This window comes from Terrapene carolina, unplaced genomic scaffold (assembly GCF_002925995.2).
Source record: "Terrapene carolina triunguis isolate 2854851 unplaced genomic scaffold, T_m_triunguis-2.0 Scaffold42, whole genome shotgun sequence".
NCBI lineage: Eukaryota > Metazoa > Chordata > Testudines > Emydidae > Terrapene > Terrapene triunguis.
The window spans coordinates 66035446-66050129 of NW_020664393.1; the positions used below are offsets into that span (position 1 = coordinate 66035446).

Sequence of the window (14684 nt, forward strand, 5' to 3'; positions counted from 1 at the left end):
ACCTAGGGACCTTGAGGACGCCGCCAGTGATAGAACACAGTGGCGTGCAATAGTCAGAAATACTTGCATCGCCTTTGAGGAAGACCGCTGCCAGCGTCTACAAGAGGCATGCGAACGACGTCACAGAGCATCAGCAGCGCACAATCCACTAACCGCGAACTTCCCATGCACCATCTGCAGCAAAATGTGCACCTCTAGAATTGGCTTGTATAGCCATCACAGGGCACACCATAAGACCAACAACAGATGATCTGCACAGATTTGTCATCATCGGATCGATGGACTACCAAGAATATCTAACACATCAAGCTTTGTCTTTTATTACCACCCTGTCAGATATCAGTTTAATTTCATCTTCAAGATTTGCTAGCTATACATTTTCCTAACTTGGGACCTGATCATGCAAGGTTCTGAGTAGTACTCACTGGGATTCGAGGACACTCAACGCTGTAGGAGATGTTTACTACCTTGGCAGGATAGAGTACAGATTGAATAGCTGTTTCACCAATTTAAAAATCATTCAAGAAGAGATGTTTGGCAGCGTAGGTTAGAAAGCAGTTACTGTCTTCAACTGTAGGCATAGAGCAATATCCAGGAACTAGTCACTTAACAGTTCAAAATTTATTTAAAGCACCCATATCCTTTTAACCCTAATTCCACATTACTGTAACCTTCCCCTGGACTACCTTCTTGGTTTTCAACAGAGGTGAGCAGGAACTAGCTGATAAGACATATAGTTGTAGTTCTTGATCTGCTTCTGTCGGAGCATTGCAAGAGGAATGGATTTAACATGAGGGGTGTCTATTTTACTTTTTAAAAATATATATATCTATCTATCTTTTCTGTCCACTCATTTACAATCATTTTGCCATCTTTATCCTCATTGCTTTTCTATCTAAATTTCTTTTGTTCTGGTGCTAAACACAACCAAGCAAATACAGGACTAAATTGCTCACTTCAAGTGTTGACGACATGATGAACTGCAGCTTCCATGTGGACAGCATAATCAGAGCAATTGTGTTCTGGTGATGTGTAATGGAAACACAGCTTGAAATATTAGTGAGGAGAATAAAACAAATCATTCTGAGTCAAGATTAATTTTAAGAAACCCCTCTTTGGAACACAGAATCAGGAAGGAACTTCTGACAAGTAGCCTGAAGAACCCCAAAGATTACCTCAACTTTTTACTTTATGTTTGGGGGGACAATGAGATTTGGGTTAGAAGTTTAAGATCTCGTCAGCCAAGACCCAGAGGGTGTACAACAAAGGGACAGTTGAAGCAGGTAATCCCTTCTTAATATGAAGCTTTAAGAGTTCTACATACTCCTAGCCTTAATGGTTTGTATTTCCAAACTATACTGAAATTTATTACATGGTCACGTGACCCTTACGTTCCACTGCTTCTAGCCAACACCCAGTTCTAGGCAAGAACAGATTTAGATAGTAGATAGCTATGCGTACTAGGGTCTCTACAGAGAACTGTTTGAACCTAAGAATACAGTAAGTACTACTGCCGCTCAACAAACAGCCATTGAGTTCCAGTCAGCTGTATGGATAGCATGAAGGATGAACTCGCTGCCTAGTGCCCAGTCTGAGTAACCTGACTGAGAGCTGGGCAAACTTAGTGCAGCTATAGAGGGGAAAAACATTCTCTTGCTGGGTTTTAGAGCTATGACAAAACTGGGTTTTGCCAGGCCAAAATCTGTGTATTCCTGCCTCCAGAAGCATGTGGATGGAGCTACACAGTAGTTCTCTTTGCACTGGCAGAGCACCACTTCCTGAGAACAAGCCCCAAATTAGCATTTTAATGCAGTACTCAAATAGAAAGGAGATCTATGCCTTTAAAGCTCTCTGAGCTACAGTTTGCCACAGCAGAAAGTGGAGATCTTTAGGCAACAGCATTGGTTTAAAATCTTTAGAAATTTTAAAGCAAACATCCTCCTGTCCCATTTTAGAAGAAATCAGATAATATACCAGTGTGCATAACTGAAATAATAGGGAGTTAAATACAATTGGCCACAGTTTATTTGTGAACTCTTGCCTGTGCTATGTTTAGTGACTAATGCTTGCATTATATATCAGAATGAAGTCTTCTCTCCCCGCCCAGAGATAGAATTTGAGAGCATTAAGGACACCAGTGAGCTGCTATGCAATGTTCTTACACCTCCATAGGGAACAGGTGGGAACTGTTCTCAATAGGCTTAATTTCCGGACTGACAATGGATCATGTGACTGATTTTGAGGACAGAAATTTCAGCCCTGGGTGTTATTCTTAGGAGTCTCAGGAGTTGGAGCCACACCTATCCCTAATGAAAGCACTAGGGATACATTTGGCTCTCTGACTCCATCCTTAGGCATATTACCTAACGTATAGTATCAGTATGTATTCATCTCTCTTCTAACAGGTCTGTGTATCTCTTGCCACATTTGGAGTCCTCTGAAATTATTTCATACACTCGAAGGAGTTCACTGACTTCACATTCTTCTGTCATCTGACTGCAATTTTTTCATTCCTTTGTAACAGAGAGAGTCTTTTCATGGAGAGAGCTATATAGAGAATGTGGTAATTTGGATGAGTTCAGATTATGCATATTCACCCAGAGAGAGAATCTGTATGCACTGACGCTTACATAACCAGCCCTACATGACTGCTGACTGTGAAATATGAGAAAACACACCAAATTCCTTGACACATTTTTTAGTTGAAGGGAGTAGGATTGAGGTCTTTAAGGTTGCAGGATCTGCAATCTAATACCATTGAAAGAGATCTCATAAATTTATCCATTTTGGTCAGCAGGTGCTCTCTCTCTAAGAAGTCTTTGCTGGCTGTGAGCTCTCTATAGCTTGTTCTTGCTTTCTGCCTTTTCCCCAAATAGGATAGCTTTATGTTTGCCCTGAATTTTCGGATGCAGGTTGTTTTCCCTCATCTTCCATAATTTTTGTCCAAAGTCCTCCACAAACTTTTGCAGGAGCTTTTACTCCCTAGATGCTTCAAGGATCTTAACATTTTATTTGTTATATTTGGGCAGATTTAATAAATCATCTAACATTAGTTCTTGCTATTTCCAGATAGATGAAGGATTGCCCTAGGACCTTATAGCTTGGTTGAATGTCTGTTCCTCTCAGCACCGCTATTCTGCTGTTTATGGGCAAAATAAACAAACCGAATTCTGTGGGAGAATATACTTCTCATACCTTTGTAAAAGTAGATTTTGCAGCATCTGCAGATGTGATAGTTGGTCGCAAACTGTACTAAGTTTTATTGTAATGACAGACTCAGTCCACCTGCGCCTACTTTCAAGGATTCTCAAAGATTTGTCATTTACACAGACTTGGTAACGGGTATTGCTGAAAAGTAACAGATATAATACAAAAAGTTTCCAATTCAGCAACATACTTAAGCATGTGCCTAAGTCTCTGCTTAACTGCTTTGTTGAATCAGGGCCAAATTATGTTAGTTTCTCCCCCTTTTTCCTCATTCATTTTCCTACTGGCTGCTGATAATGGGAAGGGGATGGGTATATAGCAGCCAAACATTAATGGGTTAAAGTATGTTGAATTTATCTGGCATGATGGAGAGAAGGATTATAAAAATGCTCCTTTCCTTTGTCTAGCTTTACACTATGTTTTATTATGGTTTTTCCAATTGCAATTTTATTTGCTATTTTATACAATCCCCCCTCTTGAACTGTTTGTTAAATATTATTTCTACTTTGATCTGTGCAACAGTTCTGTGCCTGCTGTCACTGGGTTTGTGTTAAACTATTCCTTATTGTTTTCTGTTTTTCCTTTTCATTTGATGCTTTCTTTCCCCCTAGTTCATTTCCTTAATTTGCTTTTTATTTGTAACATTCCAGTAACATACAATCAATATGAAACTACAGTCTCCTTATCTATTCACCCTATATTTTCAGATCATGCCTTTCACAACAGTATCTGAGCACCAATGGTCAAGTCTCTTTCTTACCTATCAGCTATGGTCCTTGGTTAGAAGTCTATCACTTCTCATTTAGGTATAAATCAAATATAACAAGTCTGTGTAAGCCAAGAAAATCTATTAATTTGTTTCTCCCGTGCCAGTGTTCCAGCACATGACACACAGATCTACACAGCACAGCCGGCATGTTCCCCCAGCATAAGAGGAGATGCTTCTTTTTAGGGAAATGCTTACTCAGAACTCTTTGCCATGCTTTAAGTCTGAGACCTGCCTACTCCTGGCAGAGACACTGTTCAAAAGGCAGAAAATAGGGCAGAGATAGATGTGTTCTGTGAGTGCAATAGAGGCTTTGTAAATGTCAATCAAAAGCAAACCTGTCAATGCAGTCCAAGATTCCCAAAAGTGATCATTACAACTGACTACTGTAAGTGCTGATCACCATAACTGAATTAGACTCCATGCAGTGACTACAAACCTCTTGTACGAAGTGAAAACCTCAAAAGTGGGATCAAAACCCGTGTTCGTGTTTTCTGTCAGTCATGACGTTGCTTTGCCTCTTCCGCAGGTTTTCATCTGCCGTCTACTTCTCTAACTACATGATTCATTCAAAGAACTCTTACACCGGCTAAGTTAAAGTTTCCTTTCAGAAAGCGTTTTCTATAATGATGGCACCACGTGCCTGTTGGCTTATGTTCACGGGTCATAATCTCATCAGAAAAATAAAAACCTCATGACCCTTACACTCTTTCCGCCTATCCTTCCATGTTGCTGATAACATTCTCTCATTATTTCGAAGGTCAGACACTCACATAAGGATAGTTCTAGCAGTTCATGTATTGTTAATAAATTTCCCTCTTTTGATCCCGTAGTCCCTCTTGGATTTCCAGCAATTCTATACTAAAGAATTTTGTTTTCTCATAAGAGGCCCTTATTTAATATTGTGGTGACTTCTTTCTTTCCTGTCATTATGAAAATACTTCCCAACTTCATAATCAGGCTTTCAACACAATTGAATCTAAATTATTAACTCAAGGGGTCAGTGGATTGAATTTTGTATCATAATACATCACTTGGCAAAGGAATTGTGACTAACTTGTTATTTACCTCTCTTATGACCCAATCCTGCTCCCATTGAAATCAAAGGGAAGTTTGCCACTGACTTCAATGGAAGAAGGTTCAGGCTGTTACTGAGGAACAAAAGGAGCAGTTCTGTGTGTGGAGACAGAAGTAGGTATGACAGAGTGCAATCAATTCACCTCTCAATCTTCTTTTTGAGAAATTAAACACAATGAGCTCTCTCACTGTAAGGCATTTTCTGTAGCCCTTGATTAATTTTGCGGCTCTTTTCTGCATCCTCTTCAGCTTTTCAACATACTTTTTAAAATGTGGACACTGAAACAGTACACAGTAGTCCTGTATTGTCTTATCAGTGACATATAAAGAGGTGAAATCATTTCCCTTCTCCTACTTATTATTCCCCTTTTTATACATCCAGGGATCACATTATTCCTTTTTGCCACAGCACAACTGTGGGAGCTCACGTTGAGTTAATGTCCACCATGACCCCTAAATTCTTTCAAGACTCACTGCTTCCCAGGGTACAGTCCTCCAGTCTATGGGTATGACCTCCTGTATAAGAGAGGCCATAGAACATTCCCAAAATAATTCCTAGAGCTTATCTTTTAGAAAAAAACATCCAATCTTGATTTTAGAATGGTCAGTAATGGAGCATAACCACGACCCACGGTAAATTGTTCCAATGGTTAATTACTCTCACCGTTAAAAATCTTATTTCTAGTCTAAATTTGTCTAGCTTCAATTTCCAGCCACTGTATTGTCTTACACCTTTGTTTGCTAGACAGAAGAGCCCATTATTAAATATTTGTTCCCAGCGTAGGTATTTACAGATAGTAATCAACTCACCCCACAACCTTCTCTTTATTAAACTAAACAGATTGAGCTCCTTGAGTCTGTAACTATAAGGCAAGTTTTCCAATCTATTAATTATTCTCATGGCTCTTATCTGAGCCCGCTCCAATTTATCAACATCCTTTTTGAATTGTGGATACCATATCTGGACACAGTATTCCAGCAGTGGTTACACCAACGCCAAATACAGAGGTAAAATAACCTCTCTACTCCTACTTGAATTAAACAATGACCACCTCAGAGAGAAGGACAAGCTCTCCTGGGAGAGAACTCTTCCCAGAGACCACAGGCCACAAGGAAAAGGGCTGTGTGATCCCTGAGCCCAAGGGAGGGGGGGACTTTATTTCAAGGTTATTTTGGGATTTAATTTGAAGTAGAACCCCAGCAGGGAAATTTTGTTTTGCAACCATCTGGATTGTGTGGAGTTCTTAAAGGGCTCTGTGAGAAAGGTGCCTGCAGCACCCCACTAGGTCAACAGGGGGGCTCTAGAGCAACAGGGGGGCTCTACAGGACAGGCACACCCCACAACAATCCCCATTTGATAATGATTCCCCGCAATGACGGCTGCTTTTTGAGAACTGTCAGTTAACCAGTTCTTAATTCATTTAATGTGTGCCGTGATACTGTGTAGTGCTAATTTTTAAAATCAGAATCTCATGCAGTACTAAGTCAAATGCCTTACAAAAGTGCAAGCATAGTACATTTAAGTAGTTACCTTTATCAGTCAAACTTGTAATCCTGTAAAAAATGAAATCAGGTTTGTATGACAAGACCTATTTTTCATGAAACCATGTTGACAGGCATTATTATATTCCTATCCTCTAACTTACTATAGGGCTGTCAAGTGACTAAAAAAATTAATCGTGATTAATCGTGCGACTAAAATTAATTGCGATTAATCACACTGTTAAACAATAATAGAATACCATTTATTAAAATATTTTTGGATGTTTTCTACATTTTCAAATATATTGATTTCAATTACAACACAGAACACAAAGTGTACAGTGCTCACTTTATACTGATTTTTGATTACAAAGTATTTGCACTGTAAAAAAACAGAAATCGTATTTTTCAATTTACCTAATACAAGTACTGTAGTGCAACCTATTTATCATGAAAGTTAAATTTACAAATGTAGAATTATGTACAAAAAAACTACATTCAAAAATAAAACAATGAAAAATTTTAGAGCCTACAAGTCTACTCAATCCTACTTATTATTCAGCCAATCGCTCAGACAAACAAGTTTGTTTATATTTCCAGGAAATAATGCTGCTTGCTTCTTGTTCACAATGTCACCTGAAAGTGAGAACAGGCGATCTCATGGCACTATTGTAGCCTGTGTCGCAAGATATTTACGTGCCAGATGCGCTAAAAAGAGTCATATGTCCCTTCATGCTTCAACCACCATTCCAGGAGACATGCATCCATGCTGCCAATGGGTTCTGCTCGATAATAATCCAAAGCAGAGTGGACCGATGCATGTTCATTTTCATTATCTGAGTCAGATGCCACCAGCAGAAGGTTGATTTTTTTTTTTTTGGTGGTTCAGGATCTGTAGTTTCCGCATTGGAGTGTTGCTCTTTTAAGATTTTTGAAAGCATACTCCACACCTCGTCCGTCTCAGATTTTGGAAGGCACTTCAGATTTTTAAATCTTGGGTCGAGTGCTGTACCTATCTTTAGAAGTCTCACATTGGTACCTTCTGTGTGTTTTATCTAATCTGCAGTGAAAGTGTTTTTAAAACGAACAAACACGTGCTGGGTCATCATCTGTGATTACTATATCATGAAATATATGGCAGAATGCAGGTAAAATAGAGCAGGAGACAGAATTCTCCCCCCAAGGAGTTCAGTCACAAATTTAATTAACGCATTTTTTTTTTTTTAACGAGCGTCCTCAGCATGGAAGCATGTCCTTTGGAATGGTGGCTGAAGCATGAAGGGGTATACAAATGTTTAACATATCTGGCACGTAAATACCTTGCAATGCCAGCTACAAAAGTTCCATGCAAATGCCTGTTCTCACTTTCTGGTGACATTGTAAATAAGAAGAGGGCAGCATTATCTCCTGTAAATGTAAACAAACTTGTTTGTCTTAGTGATTGGCTGAACAAGAAGTAGGACTGAGTGGACTTGTAGGCTCTGACGTTTTACATTTGTTTTTGAGTGTAGTTATGTAACCAAAAAAATCTACATTTGTAAGTTGCACTTTCACGACAAAGAGATTGCACGACAGTACTTGTATGAGGTGAATTGAAAAATACTATTTCTTTTGTTTATCATTTTACAGTGCAAATATTTGTAATAAAAATAATACACACTTTGATTTCAATTACAACACAGAATACAATATATATGAAAAAGTAGAAAAACATCCAAAATATTTAATAAATTTAAATTGGTATTCTATTATTTAACAGTGTGATTAAAACTGCGATTAATCGTGATTAATTTTTTTAATCTCAATTAATTTGTTTTAGTTAATCGCGTGAGTTAACTGTGATTAATCGACAGCCCTAATTTTTTATTAATAAAACCCTGTATCGGGTTTTCCATAATTTTGCCTGGAAATGATTTCACACCCAGGTCATCCCACTTGCCCTTTTTTAAATACTGATTTAACATTAGCACTCTTTCAGTCTTCTGGAATTTCCTTGTTATTCCAAGATTTATTAAAAAATTAGTATCAGCAGATAAGAGATCCTAAGCCATCTCTTTTAAGATTCTTGGGTGCAAGTTACCAGGACCCTCACATTTTAAAATATTTATCCCTAGTAGATTAGGTATAGCACCCTTCTTGGTTGCTGATGGACTGGAAAGTACATGATCCTCACGTGATACAAGCACATAATTCTGCTTTTCCAAATACAAAACAAATATTTACTGAACATTTCTACCTTTTCTGCGTCTTTTTACCATCTCCATCTAATAACGGGCCTAAACCATTGCTAAGATTTCTGTTGTTTCTAGTACACTAAAACTCCTCTTCATTGGCCTTAGCCTTCCCAGCCACTCATTTTTCTCTGATATCTTCAGCTTCCCAATTTTCTATACTTTATAGATTCTAATTTAAATTACTGGTAATTGCTTTTTCCCCCTTTTCCCCATCTGCTTCTTTTATTTCTAATTGATGCTTTCACTTAGTTTATGAGTGCAAATCTATATATATTGTTATGCGAACCATTTATTTTCTTTTACTATAATTTTCTCCGTATTTTTTAATAAAGATTGTTGTCCAGGCAATTTGCTACAGTCTGCCCTAAAAGACTGCAAAACCCTAAGCCATTAAACAGAGTGGCAAAGGCTAAGGAGGTTCTGGAGGTCTCATCAGAAGGGGTATGGGCAAAGGTGTCCTCTTCCAATGAACGTGTCACATAAAGGCAGGCACATACAAGAGGAAAAGATATATCAAGGAGGCACTGAGATTTGAAGGGAATGTAGCTGACACCAGGCATTCTGTCTTGCATGGCAGCTGGACTGGCCAATCTTTGGATACAGAAGATTCCACTTGAAAGAATTCATTTTGGTTGCCCAAATTTGATTTTAATCCTAAATGCTCTCAAGAACTGCTGGATTTCTTGGGCTTAAAGGCAGATCCTAAAGTGGAAGAATGGAGGGTAATATATATCATGTTATTAAAAAAAGAAAAAGAAAAAAGAAGATAGTAACAACCTTGGAATTGTAGGCCAATAACCCTTCCTTCAGTACCAGGTAAATTAAAGGGAATGATAAAATATCTATATGAGCATAATATGATCATAAATAATCAGAGAGTGACTTTTGTAAAGGAAAATTGTGTCTCTCTTATCTACTCGTTTTTTCTGGATGCGTTAAAAATAAATAAAATACATACATAAATAATGGACACAGGAGATTTGGTTGAAACGATGCATATGGATTTTCAAAGTTTTAGATAAAATCCCTCACCCTGTGACTATTAAGTCCCTCAGACTGTGAAGAAATGCAACTAATAATGGGGTGAGAGGCAAAGTTCACTCATGCATTGGAAACTAGTTAAGAGAGAGAAAACAAAGAATGGGTAAAAATTATCAATTTTCAACATGGCAAAAGGTTAACTGTGAGGTGCCCAACAATCCATATTAGCCATGTTTGATATATTTATTAATGATCTGAAAAAGGGCATGAACTGCAACAAAATTTGCATATGGCACAAAATTATTTAAGTTAGTCAAGATGATAAACTTCAGAGAGACTCAACAAAGCAGGGTTATTGGACTGCATCAGGGTGGGTGAATTCAATGTTGACTAATGTAACGTACGATATATTGGAAGGAACAATTTGAAATACTCAGACACGCTGCTGGATTCTGAATGAGCTGTAACCACTCAGGATAAAGAGCTGGGGGTAATTTGCACATGGAATGGGATAACAATGTTTTCAGTCAATGATGCCTTCAAACTTGTGTTCAGTTCTGGTCATCATCATCATCACACACACACACACACGCACGCACACACACACGCACGCACACACACACGCACGCACACACACACGCACGCACACACACACACGAAAAGACTGGGTCTGTTTTGTTTGGAGAAGACTACCAGGGTAAAGGCATTTGCTCTAGTTCAAAGAGAAGTTCTATTGCCTGTGTCATGCAGAAGGTCAGAATAAATTATCACAGTGGCTCCTTCTGGCCTTAGAATCTATGAACACAAAGGAATGACTGGCACAGTGAAGGTAAATTGGCTTGTCCCATGTTCTCTCTCTATATATAGGGACATCCAAATAAAAAAGAAGAGGCAGCAGAACAAACTGCTAAAAGGAATCACATTTTTCTTTTTACCCAGTGCACAATTAATCTGTGGATCTCACCATCACAAATTATCACTGAGGCCGAGAGATTAGCAGGATTCAAAAAAATATTGATTTGTTTAGACTTATACATCCATTCATTAACAAGGAAAGCCTATTCCTTGCTTTGGGTACTTTTTGACTATTCTTAAATACATACCCATAAACCAGGCCAGTCATCTAACTGTCTGTCCATTTATACTGATTCTCAGCATCTGGAGAAAAGGGAAAATGCAGTCCTTTGGAGGGTCATTCCCACCCCTGCATTGCCCCTTTTCTCATTGGAGATACCATTGGCAGAGTCTCCCGTACTACACAGTAGCAATCACACAGAGGACACAGAGAGAAACTCCTACTTGGAATTCTGACAAGAGGACTGAGGCCAGCAAGGGATGCTGCTGTGGTGATAGGGTGATCCCTGACAATACCGCCAACCTATTCCTAGCTCTGATGTCAAACTCTAGCACAGCTTAAAGCCTCCAGAGTTCTGGATGACGAGGAACCATGGAGTGCAAGAGAGGCAGAAGGGCAATGCTACAGAGATTTCACTTCTTCCCTTTCATGCCTGCCAGCATATTCTATCAGGTTTCTCTCATCCCTGTTCATAAAGAGGACAATATTTGGTTAGATTATGACAGTGTTTTAAACTAAGTACCAAAAATTAAACCTGCTAAATATTCACTAAGGATATAAAAACTAGTGAACTGCTAGAATATATACAACACGTTAAGCTCCAGATCAGAACAGTAAAACATGAGCAATGAAAGGTTCATAAAAAGCAGTGAATTTAAGACCAAACCAAAAATTTATATAATAAAGGAATATCACAAAAGAACTATACAAAAATAAAACCAAATGATCTAGCTACTAAACTACACATATGTGCTTGAAATCTTGTGGGAATCAAATATTCCAGTAAAAATAAAAAGGGAGATGGAAACACAAGTTTCTTATTATCACACTTCATACGTTATAAAACATAACAGTTAACTTATTTTTGGCAAAAGGACAAAGGTTGCACAACACTCTGGCTTACACAAATATTTTTCTATTGTTAAATGCATCTTAAATGTAGCGTGTCATATATTAACTTCAAGCACACATTGCGCAGTGCAGTTTCAGAGTGTCCTAAAGATACCGAAGTTTCAACACATTGACAAATATCATGCTGCCAGTATCCACCGGGCCAGGTGTAACAAAAATTACTCAACAATTCATAGTTAATGGAAACCAGATAAAACAATTTGAGTAATAAAAATCATACATATGGAGACCAAAGAAAAGTTGATATTTTTGGACAAATTACTGCACATGATATTTTCTAGAACACTCCCTTCTTGAAAAGAAAAAACAGTTACACAAGTTCCTTCAGAAAACTTTGTTTATAATCACAGAATGAGTTATGCCTGTGGAAATAGATCAGGTTAAGTTAATGTTTCATTTTTTGAAAAAAATTGCTGTTTCTTTTAGAGGGGGAAAAAGCTTGAATGGCAGGGGAAATGGTTAAAAAGAAGTGAATGGCTTATATATATATATATATATATATATATGAGCATTGTATTCCCCCTCCTGTCCCGGTAGGGAATTAATATAAAAGAAAAGGTGAATATTTGGAAGGAGTGGAAGTAAAGAATCTCACTATTATTAATTCTTATGATTTATTGCTAAGTGTTGACAGTGTGTTAGGCACTCACATTCAAAGGAAGGACACTGTCCCTGCCTGAAGTCACTTGCTATCTAGAAAACATTAGACACGAAGGAGCTCACTGAAAATGTTGAGATATAAAGGAAAATGTCAACATCAGATACGAGATCTTCCCCCTCTCACACATACAAACTTCTCTGCCTAAACTAGGTCTAAGCCACAAAAGCAAGAATTTTAGTACATTTGTATTTCATTTAAAAAGAAAGAATGTCCTTAACTCTACTACTATTAACACTTTATATAATTTAAAAAATTGAAATCTCTAATTCATTTTTCACAATTTATGCTTTTTACTCATCTTCAGACAATAAGAGCAGATTGATCCATAACACTTTCCTTTAAAAATGTCAATTTTTATTATTAGCTAGTTTCAGTTTTAGGTTCTCATGCAATAACACAATGCAGATGTCAAATATCTAGTGGTCTCCGCACAGGATTATTAGCAAGGAACTCTGGAATTTCAATCCTAGTACCACCACTACCTCCTTCTAACCTTGTGCAAACCAGTTAACTGTTGGGCCTTCGTTTCTCTTTCTGTAAAATGGAAATATTTACTTTTCTGGCTTACTAGGATTTTGTGAGGTTTAATGTTTGCAAATTGCTCTGAAGTTATGAAAGCACCATGGAAGCCCTAAGTATTCTTATTCTTAAACATTTATATTACAGTAGCAATTAGAGACTGAATCAGGCCCTCATTTTACTAGGCTATTATTCTGTTGGTTATTATTTAAATTCATGGCACTGATAGCAGATGTTTACATAATAAATAAATGTTCAAGGAAATTTTAAAAAATTATGAAAACATTTTGACACATATTACCATAGGCTTTTCAAAACACATTAATTAGGTGCATGTTGATCCTGAAACTGGCTAGCAGTATCCCTTTTAATAAAAAAACCCACCTTATATCCATGACATGCGGCAGCGTATATGTTATGTGATCTTCCATTCAAATTATATATTGCATAATGTTATTAAAATGTAAACATATCAAATTGCATCACTGCCAATAATGACATTTACTACTGAATTACCAAACTGGATTACTCAAGTTAATTAACGTTCATGGCATCCTTTGAGATAGATCAGTCCTGCATAAATACCTACCTCATCTTACAAATAGGGAATTACTACTATTCTGAGTTGGCAGCAGTTCCCCATATCTCTTTTGCAGGGGTGTAAATTGCTACGCACAGTGCTTTACAGTGGAAAAATCAGATCATATATTTCTGTATCACTCTCCTCTCTTCTGGAGTCAGACACTCATGAAAAGTAACTGAACGTCATTTACTTTAATAAGAACTTGGTCTGAAAGTAGAGGGGATGCTGCTTCTAAACAAAGGATATGGAATCAGAGTATCGTCTTTGTTGATTAATCAAATGCTAAGCTTGGAGGATGCTCTGCTGAGCGATATAACTTCCCTTCCCCAAGGCTGACATACCTGAAGTTCTGATGCCCTCTTCATCATTTCAAGGGTGATGTAGCAACCGATTGAATGACCAATCAGCACAAGCTTCATATCTTTTGGCACGTTCTTTCTGAGGAAGTCCAACTTGTGCTCAATTTGTCCGTGAAGTCCAAAGACATCCTCTAGTTCTTTAATATCCGTGTCTGAAAAATAAAACAAATACACATTCTTTTATTTAATGGCATTTCCACTAACTCATCTCCCCCCACTTCTCTAGGAAACTCTCTGAAATGAAAATAATTTGTAATTTTGAGTGATCACCCACTGATAAACGTAGACCTTCATTATGACCTGCACAGGATGTGAAATGTTGCGTCTAACTGAGGAAAGGGAAGGACTTAGCAACCCAGGGAACTGAGAGCACAACATCCCAGCCTGATGCTCTCTTTTCAATGGCTTTTCATTCAATTCAAGATCAAATTCAAGGCTTCGGTCCTGATCTTCAAAGTACTCTATGGACTGACTCAGGTTCCTCAGGGACAATTTACCTTGTGTGATCATGACCTACCACAACAGCGATGTACCACATGAACAATGGAACCAGCAACCTAAGGATCAAAATGAACACACGCAAAATAGAACTTTTTCTCCAAACAGACCACAGCTGTGGAACTTGTTTCCAGAAAAGGTCAGAATGACCATGAACCTTAGGACCTTCTGTGCATTATATAATATAATCCACTTCTTCAACCCCATGCTTCCCACCTTCAAAATAACCCTACCAAAATCTCACATTTAAAAACACAGAGGCGCGCGCACACACACACACACACACACACACAGATATACACAGATTGTTTTGAGTCCACTTTAATAAAC

At 37.9% G+C, this 14684-nt stretch overlaps 1 protein-coding gene across 3 annotated transcripts in view; it reads right to left on the reverse strand.

The window, feature by feature from the left end:
• The window catches only part of LDAH (lipid droplet associated hydrolase), a 187337-nt gene that overhangs the window by 99452 nt on the left and 73201 nt on the right, over nt 1-14684 (reverse strand). For all 3 annotated transcript variants that reach the window (XM_026655710.1, XM_026655703.1, XM_026655700.1), the window contains one exon: nt 13839-14008. In XM_026655710.1, the coding sequence (XP_026511495.1) occupies nt 13839-14008 (170 nt within the window). The remainder of the gene's footprint in view (nt 1-13838; nt 14009-14684) is intronic.